The sequence below is a fragment of the Dermacentor andersoni genome, chromosome 2 (assembly GCF_023375885.2).
Source record: "Dermacentor andersoni chromosome 2, qqDerAnde1_hic_scaffold, whole genome shotgun sequence".
Lineage (NCBI taxonomy): Eukaryota > Metazoa > Arthropoda > Arachnida > Ixodida > Ixodidae > Dermacentor > Dermacentor andersoni.
The window spans coordinates 56754083-56769420 of NC_092815.1; the positions used below are offsets into that span (position 1 = coordinate 56754083).

At 44.0% G+C, this 15338-nt stretch overlaps 1 protein-coding gene across 1 annotated transcript in view; it reads left to right on the plus strand.

Moving 5' to 3' along the window:
- The first annotated feature begins 1480 nt into the window (after nucleotides 1–1480).
- LOC126542264 (arylsulfatase B-like) overlaps nucleotides 1481–15338 on the plus strand; it is a 32492-nt gene continuing 18634 nt past the window's right edge. Inside the window, exons 1-4 of the mRNA XM_055077380.1 lie at nucleotides 1481–1592; nucleotides 6425–6640; nucleotides 8300–8412; nucleotides 9221–9331. Of these exons, the coding sequence (XP_054933355.1) occupies nucleotides 1481–1592; nucleotides 6425–6640; nucleotides 8300–8412; nucleotides 9221–9331 (552 nt within the window). The remainder of the gene's footprint in view (nucleotides 1593–6424; nucleotides 6641–8299; nucleotides 8413–9220; nucleotides 9332–15338) is intronic.

Genomic DNA, 15338 nt, shown 5'->3' on the forward strand with positions numbered 1-15338 from the left:
ATGTGCATTTTGTGCCCGCACCCTCGTGTTGCTTTGGTCACCATCGCGTAAAGTTGGCCTTTGGGAAAAACTGCTTTCCTGCTACACAGGCCCATATCGCGTGCTCCGCCAAGTGACCGATGTCACCTACGAAATCGTTCTAGCCACGCCCACTACGTCCTCCGCTGCGACAACCAGTGACATTGTCCACGTCGCCCAACTCAAACCCTACAACTCTCCACGTGCCTTGGATATTTAACAGCACCGTGACGGCGCTTTTGCCACCGGGGGGTAATATTACGATATCATCGAGCGATGCTCAAGGGACGAGCCGCCGCGAGAACGACGACGAAGTGGGTCTGTGCCCCTGGTGCGAGCGAGTGTAGGCCTGGCGGTCTGGCTCCAGTGTAAATAGCCTGTATATAGCCTCTTTCATCTGTGTCTTTCCACACGTAACAATATAAACGAGGGAATGAAGGAGGAATGAAATGAATCATATGGTCAACACTGAAATCGGCTTGATTCTATAATGAATTTTACTAAGGCGATGCGCAGATTCCTGTGTGAGTGTCCAAGCACAGACGCTCCAAAATACAGCAATACCGGAGGGTTCAATGACAGGCTGACCTGTCGCACTGTAATTTCTAATGTCATTTGTCTCAGAGAGAAGAAACGCCGGCATTCCAGTAAGTAGTGTTCAATCATCTCTAAAGAGTTGCGAAAATGGCACAAAGGGGACATTGCCACACCAGATCGGTGCATGTATAAATTTAGAGTTAGGACTCGACGAGCATTCTGGTTAATGTCACTTCCGTTTGTCTTTTGAAAGATTTCCTGCTCCAAGAGAATTGTAAGTGGTGTAGTTCCGAGGATGATTTAACACTTGATTTTGATGTTAAAAGGATGTATCTTGTAAACCTGACAGACGCGATTAAACCCGTCGTTGGAAGACGGGTAAGCCCCAGGCCACTGATAGAAGCCTTGGCCAAGCTGTGTGCCGCTTCATTCATAAATATGACTTTGTGCCCAGGTACCCATATTAATTGTAAACTCCGCAAATGACTTGAAGCCAGTGAGCAGAAAGTTTTTAATATATGCGACTCCGCAGGAGCAGTAAGTGAGGTGCACAGCGATAAAGAGTCTGCGATTATTATCGCGGTTGTCCTGGAAGATTCTAGCTTCCGCAAAGCTAGGACAACTGCTAGGAATTCCGCTAGGAATATTGGAGTGAAGTCGGGAAGCCGAATAGAAAAGGCTAATCCAATGGTGATAAAGAAATTCCAACTCCGGCCTTTTCCTCACTCTGCAAAGCATCTGTTGCTATAATTACGTTAGTAGCAGGCTAATGCCACTTATTGCGTGTTAGTCGTCGTCGTCATCTGCGAGAGCTGGCTCCGTTGCCGCTCATCATTCCAGCGTAGAATTTCGTAACTACACCTCGGGTTTCATTTCCTATCGAGCATTCAGAATCATTAACAAAGAGCTCAATCAATTGAAGTGGATGTGGGTACCCGCCCGTGCGGGCAACCCTGGCAATGAGGCCGCGCACCTAGCCGCCCGAACAGCTACTAACCGAGAGGTGGGCTTGCCCGACAGGGTTGACCGACATGAAGGTATCCACACCTTTAACGATATGACCGTTTATTACCGCGAATCGAGGCGAATATATCCATCCCCGCACGAGACACTGACAAAAATACAGGCCACTAACCTCAGGATAGTACAGACTAGGTCTGTACTTAGTCCAAAAAGACTAGCTGCAATGACCGGTGGTGAATATCCACGAAACTGCAAACATTGTGACTGCCCCCTGGCGGACCAAGATCACATATTGTGGGGATGCCAAAAGAACCCTCCCCCGAGAGAACTCTTCAGGTGAGCTCCTTCACACGAACAGTGGGAGATGACGACGAAAACTTACAGCCCGGAAGACAAGATACGGTTGGCGGAATGGGTTGATAGCGTCGCGGCGAAGCAGACGCCACGCTAGCCCACACCGCTGGGAAAGAAAACTCCATTCAAACTTGACAATAAAACATTTTTTCTCTCTTTCTCCTTTTCTGTCATTGTAATAGGGAGGCCACGTGTATGGGGATACCAGCCATTGCTTAACGGGGTATGAGCCATTCATTGCCTTACGTGAAGAACACAGCTAATAACAGCGGTGATACGCGAATGTGTGTGCGTACCTATATTGCCACGACGACCACAGATTAGGACAATATGTTCGTGCCTTTCTTCAATACTCTGGGCCACCACTGTATCGTTCGCTTAACAGGTTCGCTCATGCACCATCACAGAATGGAATGGCGCATGAATGTTTTTTTTTTCCTATGTTTCTTGCGTTTTCCTAGTCGCGCTAATCTCCAGCAGCATCTTTTCAGAAATTTGCACACGTACAGGACAAAAGTAGTAGGAAAAGCAAAAACAAAATGGAAAGTGAAATCTAGGAATCATTTGCAATCCCAAAAGAAAGAAAGCAAGTGCGTAAGCACTACCTCGGTCACGTTTACCGAAGCCGAGATAGAGTTCGCAGGATCAAACGGTTGCCGGTAAAATCTGTTGTTTAAGCCTATCGCGTCCCCACCATGCCAGGACTTTACCACAACTTTCACACCTACCATCGCGTATATAGATGTGTTAATTGGCAAAATTAAACAGTTGATAGTTGGCGCCTCGTCCTTTCTTGTCGTGCTCTTGCATTCTTTCTTTGTTGAAACCTTCCGCAACATAATCATGGCCGTGCACCAACTGGCCCCGTTCATCGCTTTGCTGATCGTTCAAAGGCACAAAAGCATGTAGCCGGGTTACTTCCTTCCCACAATTAGTGACGTGCAGTTGCGTCTAGATCACCAGAACATAGCGGGGCTGCATATTTACACCACTATCTTGGAGCCGCTCTTAGGCGACATTCAAAGGTAGTAAGAACTGTTGCAGATTTTGTCTTTGCTTCGGGCATTCTGTTACTTCTTTTGATATAAACAGAATTCTTTGGCCATTAAACACGCATGTCCTTGTCTGTCCGATAAGTGCCTTATGTGCACCCAAGTTTGCGATTGTTACGCACGGACATTATATTTAGGGCTGAATATTCAGTTATATTATAATTGCATTACAGATTTGGCCACCTTCTCGAAGAACGTGAATATATGCTGGCGTCCAATACATTTACTTATTTAAGTTTAAATGCCTAACGAGTTAAGCATGCTGGCAGGAGCACCACCAGACGCTGGCCGATGAGTTGAACCAGCGCTACTATGACTCGATAGCTACAGTTGCCAGGAAATTATTTATTGATGATTTTTCAGCTTTTCCCTGGCTCCACCGGGAGCACCTTCCGCTGGTCGTAGCAACAGTGAAGCGCTTTATTTCACAGAGGAGACAGGCGCGAGCAACGAGGCATTGAGTAACCACTATGTTTAGCGCAAGGTAGAGACGAGCGTTGGTTGATTCCGTCGAGCTCAACGACGCAAGTGTAAGTTCCCGTACGAGTAAACGTAGTCCTGTAGCTGCGTCTGTTCTGGATAACGGTATAGCTCCACAGTGGAGGCCATCATGAGCAGATCGGGCGGCGTCATCTGCACGCTCGTTTCCGTAGATACCGCAAAGGCCCCGTATACACTGATAAACTATGTTCTGTGTTTTCTATTGCGTGGTGATAAAGAAGTCTTATATGTCAGCGACTAACTGTTCATTCAGTCCACGATGAAATGCCGGCATAATGCACTGGAGAACGACCTTGGAGTCGGAAAAGATTGACCAAGGCTGTGACAGGTCAATTACGAACTTGGATCCGAATCTGTGGCTACGTCTTCCGTAAGGGCTTTCTAGAGCTGAGGAGACGCTTCTGAGCCGCTTGTGGCTTTCACGTGGGCTTCCGGACGGTTACTCATTTCGGAGCGGAATGGCCAACAGCCCTACATGCGATAACTGTAGGTGCGAGGAAACAATCGCCCACCTTCTCTGTGAGTGTCCCCACATGAATACGCCCAGGAAAAGATTTCAACAGTGTTAGATAGTCTTGACAAACGCCCTTTGTCAGAGGAAAGGGTCCTGGGATACTGGCCTAGACCGTCCTCAGCACAGAAGATTTTCAAACCGTTGTTGCGCTTCTTACGGAGAACAGGTCTTGAAGCAGACTTTAAGCAGTGTCATATTCTCCTTTCCTTTTTTTTATAACATCTCTTTTCTATTATCTCTTATTGCCCTTCCCCGAGCACAGGGTAGCCAGCCGGTTTAAGAACTGGCTAACCTCTCTGTCTTTCTGTCTATTCCTGCTTCCTCCTCCATAGCGCAAGGCGTCCACACATTACAATAACGCCTTTCCTTACGGCGCGCACATCGAGCGAGTTTCATTGTCGAAGCTGATATTTCCATACACGCAAAAGAAAGATGGAGAAATTACGAACGAAGGTTTTAAAAAGAAGTAGTTAAAGACAATAAGCTATGTATGAAGCGCTTCAGTGGAAACATTTCCAGGCCAATTCGTTCTATTTACTGTATTTGCGCAATGTTAGTAAATGCTGCGATGAAAGTAGTGTAAAAGTACTAAATATCGTCTTAGTAATCGCTCAATTACTTTAGTGGGACAGTGCACTGTAACCCATTACATTTTGAATGAAGTAGTTATAATAGGTTACATCTTTTTTCTGTGGCATGTACAAGTCTGATTTTGTTCAACGTAGGTTTATTTAAGTTCCACTTTAGTTTAATATTCTCACCATAAACTCACTCAAGAAGACGTTGTCAGAAGAGATCACGATGGGGCTTATTGGTCGTACTACACATTGAATGAATGCAGCGCGCTACAGTGCAACAAGACGCGAGGACTCAAAGAAAGGACTTTCAAAACACTAGAAAAGTGCGTTTTTCCATGTCGACTGCGTACTTTATTTGCGTCATTTCGTCTTCTTTCACAGCGCAGCGCTGCAATACTGCAATAAATAGTCCTTGATTGACTTGAACTACAGGTTGAATCGCCTTCCAACTTTCCTTTTTTTTGTCTGGGAACAGCTCCGAAAACAAATAACTGCATGTCACCTTAGGTAATCTTGAACTAAGTCCATCTTGTGCATTTTGTTTCTGAACGCCTCATTAAATAGTGAACGCTTCGGATAATTTTATGAGGACTCACGATCCTACTTTCGCGGAAAGCCGCTCTAAATGCTACTTTTATTGCACGGAAGGAAGTCATGCTCTCTATAAAAGCCTCCCACGTAAGATCGCGTATTGCCTTAAAGTATGAAATAATGGAAGCATAAATCACAGACGTAAAAAAGTAAGCCATGAAACAATGCTCACACATATTCAAAAACTGCGTCACATTGCTGTAATTGCTACTAGTCTGCATTTTTTCCAAACATAAAATTAGGGAACTAAATTTTCTAGCATTAGTTGCAAGATTTTATTACAAGAGTTTCAAGGATGTCTCTTCTATACAAGGTGTTTCAGCGAACACTTTCAAAAATCTTTAAGCGTTGCCCATCGCAGATATCACAATTCTAGTTCATGAGCTGGTCTAATCGAAGCGGCGGACAATACTTGCACAAAAAATGAAGATGAAAAATCGACTAACTAATGAAAATAACTAATTACATTTTACACTAATTACATTATGGCCCATACTGCAATTTACAAATTCTAGCCTTGGAGTTCGCAAGGCGGATACACTTGGAACGAATTTTGAAGATGTCACCTGTTTCGAGATATAAATTCCCGAACTTTGCGGAGAAATGCATTGGAGTTCCAGTTAATTTGTTAACAAAACGCCGTTTCGTGCACTGAAGCACACAAGTGCTTCAGTGCTCATAAACTATAATTGTGATATCTGCCACAGGCAACGTTTAAAGAATTCTGAAAGTGTTCGCTGAAACACCCTGTATAGGCATCGGACGTGTCTTGGAAGTAGTGAACCTGAGGCACCAAAGGATCTTCCTGTCCCGCGTAACTAACAGTCCGAAACGCCTGTTTTCAAATGCGTTTCAAATTAGTTCAACATACGAGAGGCCATGTTACACTTTGTCAATAATAGGGACGGTAATTCTGCCTGAAGCACAAGTATTTTAAATTTTTCGTGTATTATACGGTGATGTTTCTACAGCTTTGAGTGCCTGCAGATTAAAACTGTTGAAATCGGCGGGTCCCTATCTGCCTTGGCCGCTTTTGTTTTTTGCGGTGAAAACCAGTGAACAGGGTTCCCCTTTGTAAACAGCAGAATGGTATTGTGCCTTCCATTCATAAAGTTAGGTTGCCGATGACTGACTCTTTATAGTTACATCGGTAATGTGACAACCTTCGTTGATCAGCTGGAAAGCCGATTGTTGCCCATTACCACCAATAAATAAATTTCTGGCTTGCGAATAGTGCAAGCACATGTTTCGGGCAAATCTGCAAGTCATCGAGTCTCATTCAGCATGCTAACGATATTTAACGCTCTAAAATAAAGCTGGAAAGGACAATGTTTCTACGGTTACACAGTTTGGACGTCTGTCGCTGTTGCAGGGATGGGACGACGTAAGCTTTCACGGGTCTTCTCAGATCCCAACGCCAAACATTGACGCACTCGCGGCAGATGGTGTCGTACTGAACAACTACTACGTCCAGCCATTCTGCACTCCTTCAAGGGCTGCCCTCATGACCGGACTTTACCCTATACGTACAGGTGATGCCTCTCTGTCGTAACCACGACAACAAGTACCAGAAGAGCAGTAGAGGGAGACACGCAAATTGAAATTCTAGCAAATTTCGCTCGATGTCTACACAAAATTGTCATTTCGGCAGTGACTGAGACCCAGACTGCTGCCAGATACGTCAGCACAGTAGCGGTCCAGTTTGCGAGCGTGCACAACCGCGTAGAAGACATAAAACAATTTAGAATACCTTGTTTAATTTCGAATGATCACTAGGGTATATTCGAAAAATCCCACCGAATATAACCCACATTCTTGGGCGAGCGCCTGCCGTGTATAAAAGCCCCGATAACTCCTAACAAATATTATCGAAGCTTCAATAATAAGCGCCCATTAAAGGCAGCGTCAACTGTTAACCGTGATTCTCCTCGACTTCCTGCAACTTTACCGATCACTGGAAAGCTCCACCAAACTGCAGTGTCTGACGCACACCAAATGTTGAGCTTTTGATCTTTTGGTCTAAGTTCTCTTGTCTCAGCAACAGGAAAAAAATAGAGCCCATCGAGCACGTGCCTTATTTTATATCCGAGCATCAAGCCATCACTCAAGCCACTCACACCACTATGAAAGCACCTGCATGGAACGGCATGACGTAAATTTTGCTCTAACTCCCCAGCTACGCCTCTGCCGTCGACTCACATTCCTCCAGTTCCGCGAGCGCCAACGCTCTATCTCTGTTCACGCAAACCTATAACACGTGTTTTCTAATGAACCCGACTACATTTTGTAACTACGACCGTATATTAGTTCCGAGCCGCTAGCTATTACCTTTTATTTTTTGCCCCGATCGTTCACAATGTTCTGAAGCACTCTGGACATGTTTTGCAATTCTTTTATTCTCAGCAACATTTAACGACTTCCATATATTAAACTGGGAACTCCTACCAGTGACTACACGTGTATTGATCAATGGGAATACTAATCAGGTACAGAGATAATAATCGCGACATATTCTGTATTGTGTTTTTCTGTTAACAGCTTAGGAATATGCTTGAGGACCTCGATATTTTCATACCGTATGGAAACCGGAAAAACAAAACATCTTTTAATGAAACTTTAGCAGCTGACGCTGCAAAGCAAGACGCAAAACCAGTGCTACCTACAGTACTCCACTCCTGCTCTGTCGGTGGACATCTAGGCTACCCGATGTGTGGCCTAAAGGCTGGGACACACCATTTTAGAATAGGACCAGTAAGCGTGACAGGTGCGCGCAAGGTGCGTCCAACAGTTACATCGAAGCAGCGCCTATCCGCAGCCACTCACAGAAAAAGCAGCGACGCAATGTACAAATAGCTTATCATCGTGGTATTGTCGTAAAGCGGCCACAACGTAACCAAGCAACGCTATGGACGTACATTTTAATAAAGATTAAGCGTTAAAATGCGTGTACTTACCTATGCGGCCATATACTCGTCTTGTTTTCTGAGACATTTATGCAACTTTTTTTTTTTCTGGTATGGAACTAGTATTTGCTTGACAATTTTATTTCGCACTCGTTTATTTTTTCATCTGTAAGTAATTCCACGCGGCATTTTCAGTATTTAAGCACCTACTTGTACGCTCGCTGCCGTGATGTGCTCATACAACGTCATAAATGGGACTGTGGTTTTTTCTTTATCTACGCTACACAGGCATGCAAGGCCTTCCTATTAGTGTAGCTGAGCCTTGGGGATTACCCTTGAACGTGCGGATCATGCCCCAGTACTTCAAGGAACTTGGTTACGAGACCCATTTGATCGGAAAGGTACGCGCCTTGATTGCTCTAGTGATAGGTTTGAAATGTTTTGCCGAAGGTCTAGCTGGCTTTTCCCGGAAAGTCTCCCACGTGCTCAAAATTATCTACCTTCCTGGGTCTCTTAAAACTGACCTCTTCCCTCTCTCTCTCCCTCTTTGCGTTAAAAAGGCAGAACCGTTCACGAACAGAGCTCTATTTTTTTTTTTACTTTTCTTTCATTGTTCAGTGATAAACTACCTGCAATAAGCCTTTGGCGATGTAGACAACAAGGTTGTCCTTGTCTACAACCCGCCGCGTTAATCCAGTAGCTACGGCGTTGCGCTGCCGAGCTCGAGGTCGCGTGTTCGATCCCGGCCGCGGCGGCTCCATTCGAACGGGGGCGGTATGCAGACACACTGGTGAGCCGTGCATTAAGTGCGCGTCAAAGACACCAGGTGGTCAAAATTACCCCGGAGCCTCCCACAATGTCGCACCGCCTAATGAGATCGTGGTTTTCGTGTGTAAAACCTCATAGTTTCAAGGATTTCTTTAACACCACAGGAGCAATGAGAAAAACGCTTTGTGGGATGGTCCGAATTAATTTCTACCACTAGGGGTTTAATTCTGGCGTAAATATAAGAATGCCAGTGGTGTCACATTGCGACCCCGTCAGAATGCGGCCGCGCCATACCGACGATCGACGACGCGACCTCATTCTCAGCAGCGGTACGCCATAGCTATTGAGCCACGCCGGCGAGAAGAACTACAAAATAAGCTGAAAAACACAGTATACCTTCTCTATAGTTTGTGCGTATTGATATGAATGCATCATTCGCAGTGGCACTTGGGTAGCTACACGAGAAACCATACACCAACATCTCGTGGTTTCGACAGCTTCTACGGCTTCTACAATGGAGAAGAGGACTACTTCACCCACAGCGTTACGTGCGTAAGTGCGCAAGCGCCAGTTGTGTCGTGCGTGCGGAAATTATGCTCTAGTGCTTATTCGCTTGAGATACAAATATCCTATTTTTCCATATATGACGCTGTCTTGGAGGGTCATACTAACATCGATATCTCAACACGAAGCCCATCGACCATAATTAGATTTCGCAAAACAAATTAATGATTTCGCAAAGCACTCTTAATGCGATAGCGTTAGGGGCCCCGCATCGCAAAAAAATCCGCCGTCGGCGTCTAGCGTTGGACGTCGTTTCGGCAAAAATGATATTGAACTACGCGTCCCCAACCACGCAGGCCCTCCATGTAGCGCGAGGAAGTTACTGAACTAAATGAATTTCTCAAGTTAAAATACGTCAGAACAATCGTAATGTATGGCTTACACACGACGTGCAGAAAGGATAGCGTAGGTCTGTTTTTGTATATCCGAGAAAACATAGTTTTTTTATGCGGAAATTAAAAAAACACAAGCCCCTTTTCCACTGTTTCTCCCATTTATAGAGAGGTCATGGCCTTCGTCGGCGCGAAAATCTCAAAGACCCATAAAGCGACGTGCCCAGTTCTTTACAATAGCTCCAGACGGCGGTAGACTCCGGCGTATCGCGGCCTACGCCAGAGGCTGCGTTTAAACCAGAAAGCTCGCCTTCGTGCATAGCGTTCGCCGCCAGTGTTTCCCGGTAAACGTTACAGTTACATAAGCTGCACCTGCGGGGAAACGTGGGAAGCAGTCAGGGATCGCTGAATTCTATCGCGCTCCACAATCAAAGGCGAAGCTTAAGCTTCCTGCCATTTTTTCGACAACTTGGGAAGTAATAACGGAGTGCTAGACACGCTATAAAACGAAAAGTCATGGAGGTGAAGTAGCGCTGCATTGTTCCAAAAAAACACACACAAAAAAAATGACAGTCATACAGACAAGATTATGCTCTAGTAGGTTCTTGATTCATCATCAAGGACAAACTAGCCCACCGTTTAATAAACAAACGTTTGTTCATGTTACTTTACTTTCGCAATAATTAGACACAAAAAATAATAAACTCTCTTACACTTTAGTAAGCCTCTTTAGAGCACGTAAGCTCGAAGTTTCTCAGGTGACATTTCATATTGCTGCAAGAAAAGAGAAAAACAATGTGTACCATTCAAGCTATAGAAGAAGACAGGTTGACATTCTGCTCCACTCCACAGTCATTAGTAAATAACGTTTGGCTTCAGAATTCAGTGGTGCAGTCATAAACGGATGTGTTTCATAATAATGTGTAGTGTAGAGTACAAAATTTAGCCAATAATACATCCTTATACTTCTCGTCTCGCAAATTTGCACTGAAAAAATAGATCTCGGGCTCACATCGAAATCACCAGAACATATAATACATGTAGAACTGGCACCTGCCAGCTGATAACTGATTATTAAGGATCTGGGAATAGTAATTTTTGAGACCGAATAAAATAAGTATCAAATATAGCCAGAAGTGAATCGAACCAAATAGAATATCAAATATTTTTCGAATAATGAAAAACCGTATTCACGATTAAATTAAATCGTTGTTTGCGTCCTGGTATTGATAACGTTAGCAAGTTTGTGTCATCACATTGCACATTATGAAGCATTGTTTATTATAAGCACAAATGTAGCATTAGGAACAAACAAGCAGAATTATTAGCATGCACATGAATTTCCGCAGAGCGCGAATAATCACTGAATGGACGTTTAAGTCTGGCTGACTGAGCGAAGCAGCCTGATCCGTTATGCATGTTCTGATGTTTCGTGTTTACACTATGCCCGCAAGGATTAAATCTATCGTACTTTTGTTGCAATTTTATCTTTCAATGAGCAGACTTGACGTTCTGAAATATTCGAGAGGTAATCGAAAAATATTCGTCTTTACGCGTACTGACTAATCGATTCGTAGACCAAATTGAACAGAGAACTATTCTACTCCTTATTCAAAAGTTTCGAATATTCACACACACGTAACTGATTATTTCACGTTAGAAGCAAGTGCTACTGTTACTCATCAGGGCAGCTGACTGACGACCAACTTGTTCTCTTCGCTCACTTTCGCACGTACGTTGACCTTTCCCGTCGTCCCGTGATCCATTTCGCTCCACACATTCATTCTCCGCAATCTGCGGCATTCTTGCCCGGCAACTCCAATCGTACAATATTTGTACAGTTTGAGCAACGCTATGTGTGCGTATTATCTTATTTATTTATTTCACGTACTTTCAAGGCCCGAAGGCGTTACAGAAAGGAGTGGAGTCAAAACAAGAAGTAATGCAGTAAAAAATACAAACAAAAAAGTATTAACAAAAATACTAACAAAAGGCATTTTGAACGGCGGTCTTGAAGTTAGTAGGGTCGGTGATGAGTGCGATTGAGGCGGGAAGGCGATTCCAGTCCGTGCTCGTCCTGGGGATGAATGAGTCACTGTACCGGTTAGTACGGCACAATGGCACCCCGATTTTAAGGCTGTGGTCAGTGCGGGCAGAAATATAAGACGGAGGGGCAAGAAGGGTCTCTTTTAACAGGGGGTTCAAGTGAAAAACTTTGTGAAAAAGGGAGAGACGGGAAGATTTGCGGCGTGACGAAAGATCAGGTAAGTTAAGAGTTCGTTTCATTGAAGAAATACTTGCATAGCGAGAATAATTAGATAATACAAAGCGTGCACTTCGATTTTGAATACTTTCAAGAGTAGAAACTAATGAAGACTGAGTCGGATCCCAAATGGCTGAAGCATACTCCAATTTGGAGCGAACTAAAGTTTTATAAAGAGTTAGCTTCAGGGAAGAAGGGGCAGAGCTAAAATTACGGCGTAAGTAACCAAGCATGCTATTAGCGTTTTTAGTAACATAGTCAATATGCGAGTGCCAAGAAAGGTTATTTGATATGTGAAGGCCGAGATACTTGTAAGAGCTAACTGACGTCACAGGTGCACCATTAATAAAGTAGGTGTGTGTGGCAGCGTTACGAGATATACGCATGGCCTTGCATTTATTTGAATTTAGTTGCATGCACCAATTAGAACACCACTCAATTACGCGGTTAAGGTCGTCCTGCAGCTCTTGCGAATCTGAAGGATTAGTAATTTTACGGTAAAGAACACAGTCATCCGCGAAAAGCTTTATGGAAGAGTAAAGAACGCAGTTCGGAAGATCGTTAATATAGATTAGAAAGAGAAGTGGACCCAGGACTGACCCTTGAGGAACACCTGCTGGTACGTTAGAAAACCGAGAATTACAGTTATTAGTGTTTACAAACTGCGTCCTGTTAGAAAGAAAGTTTTTTATCCATTCGAGTACATTAGCGTCCAAGTTAAGTTGAGACAGCTTAAGCAGAAGTAAATCATGGGTCACAGAGTCAAAGGCTTTGGCAAAATCAAGAAATACGCAGTCAATGTCGGTACCTAGATCAGAAATTGCAAAGAGATCGTTAGTAAATGTTAAGAGCTGTGTTTCACAGGAAAAGAACTTACGGAAACCATGTTGACAGGGGTTGAAAAAGGAGTTTGATTCTAAAAACTCAGCCAAATGTGAATATATTATATGCTCAAGAATTTTACATGAAATGCTTGTTAGTGAGATAGGCCTGTAATTGCTTGGTAAGTGTGTGTTACCTGATTTATGAACTGGAATCACCTTTCCCACGCACCAGTCGTGTGGAAGAACAGACTGCTGTAATGACTGAGTGAAAATGTGCGACAAAATAACAGCAGAAAATACATTAGTACACTTCAAAATTTTTGAGTTCAGGCAGTCTGGGCCGGCAGAGGAGGACGTTTTGTGATTGTTAATTAGTCAGCTAACACCAACCCAGTCAATAGAGATTGGATCCATGGGCGAAAAACCAGAATTGGATACAAGCGGTAATCCACGTGGCATTGTGGTAACATGTGAAGAGAACACATCATTAAATACATTACAGCATTCTTCAGGAGCAACAGGTTGATCATTTGGGTATGTTAATTGGATTATTTTGCTTGGTGTACCGTTAACTATGGTCCAGAATTTACGAGGATTAGTTTGCAAGATGGACGGAAGGGTAACAGAATAAAAATGCTGTTTCGCACTAGCGGAGGCTGTGTTGTAGTCATTTTCAGTGAGGTAGTAAGCGGACCAAGCAGCGTCACTGCATGAAGCTTTTGCGCGACGAAACAACCGCTTTTTTTTGTTACGTAGTCGCTTCAAAAAGGGGTTGAACCAAGGGGACCGTGGCTTGCAAGCGACTGTTCTTTGCGGTACGAAACGTTCGATTAATGACAACAATTTATTTTTGAAAATGCACCAGTTTTCTTCAACACAGCGCTGATCGCAATTAGCGATGTAAGAAGCTGCGAAATTTTCCATTTCAGCGGTAATGGAAGCCAAGTCGGCTTTGCTGTAATCGCGGATCACCTTCGTAGTTTTCTTAACAGGAGCCCGTGCGTTGATATGAAAAGTGAGTGCAAGGTGATCACTTAAGCCTTTTATGTAAATAATTGGGGAAACTGTGTCAGGGTTCGTAGTGAGAATCAGATCTAGTATGTTAGATGAAGAGGCAGACACGCGCGTTGGTTTCAGTACAAGCTGGGTGAAGTGGAAATCCAAACAAGTGTTTATGAACTGGGTACTCTGAGAAGACTGGGACGTTGCCATGTCGTTACGCCAAATGATATCGGGAAAGTTAAAGTCACCAAGAAGAAAAAGGGGAGCGTTAGGGTATCTGACAACTAATTTGTTCAATGCGTCGTGAAGGTCATCGCAAAATGATGTCGAAGCAGTAGGAGGGCGATAGCATGTGCAAAATATAACATCTCTGTTGTCGAGTACAACGCACACGCAAACAAGTTCAAGTGGTGTTTCTATGGAAACTGAGCTTGAAGTGAGCGTTTCAGATACTGCGATCAAGACACCTCCACCTGATCGCACACCACGATCGCAGCGATAACATGAATACAGTTTTTCACAATCAAAAATTTCGCTATTTTTTATCCGAGCAGAGAGCCATGTTTCAGTGAGACATACTATGTCAACAGCGCATGAATCAATCAGTGAGGACACCGCAGCACGTTTATTTAGTAGACTTCGCACGTTAGTGAAAAAAACAGATATGGTGTTATTAGATTGCGCATGTGCTAGCTATGTCGAACCATTTCCTTCGATAGCTTGACGCGACCGAACAGAAGAGCGTGCTGCACGTGGCATGTTGACTTCGCACACATTGTCAGTGGTAGAACAGTAAACGTAGCACTTCTTGTTCAAAAACAACTTATTTAGCCGTATTGAGTATGTCTGTCCTGATGCCTTAGCAAAATCAAGCAGCTTTTTCCTAGACTGGCGCGTTGCTCGGCAGAAATCTTCGCCCACAGATACCCCGGTGGATTTCAGATTAGATTTTAGTGCCAGAATTTTATCCTTTAGTTTTGAGCAAGAAAATTTCATTATAATCGGGCGAGTCTTATTAGCAGTATACGAGCCAAGTCGGTGGGCTCTACATACCATATTCTCGGGGACCTCAAACTTAAGATGATGAGATAAAAATTCGCACACCAATTTTTCGGACTGCGCCCATGTTTCTGACGGAGTGTCAGAAATACCATAAAATATTAAGTTATCCCGGCGGGAGCGATCTTCTAGATCATCGAGACGTGTCAGGAGGGAGGCATTTTCAGTTTTAACGGCGTGAGCTACAACTGCAGGTATGTCAGCTGACGATGGGTTAAGCTCAAGTGATTCAACAAGCGATTCAACTGTCGTTAATCTAGTGGTTAAATCGGACACTTGATTAGTTAATTGAGCCTGCTTTTCCTTTAATTCGGCGAGACCACTCATTACCTCTGTGTGTCGTGAATCTATTTTTGCTGAAAGGGCAGAAATGGCTGCAAGAAGTTCTTTGTACTGCGCGTCAGTTGCGGGTCCCGGATTAAGTTCAACGTCACCAGATAGGATGAGTAGCCTTGCAACAAACGCACATTCACACAGTGAGGCAAAAAATACACTTGGGCACGGGAAAAGCAGCA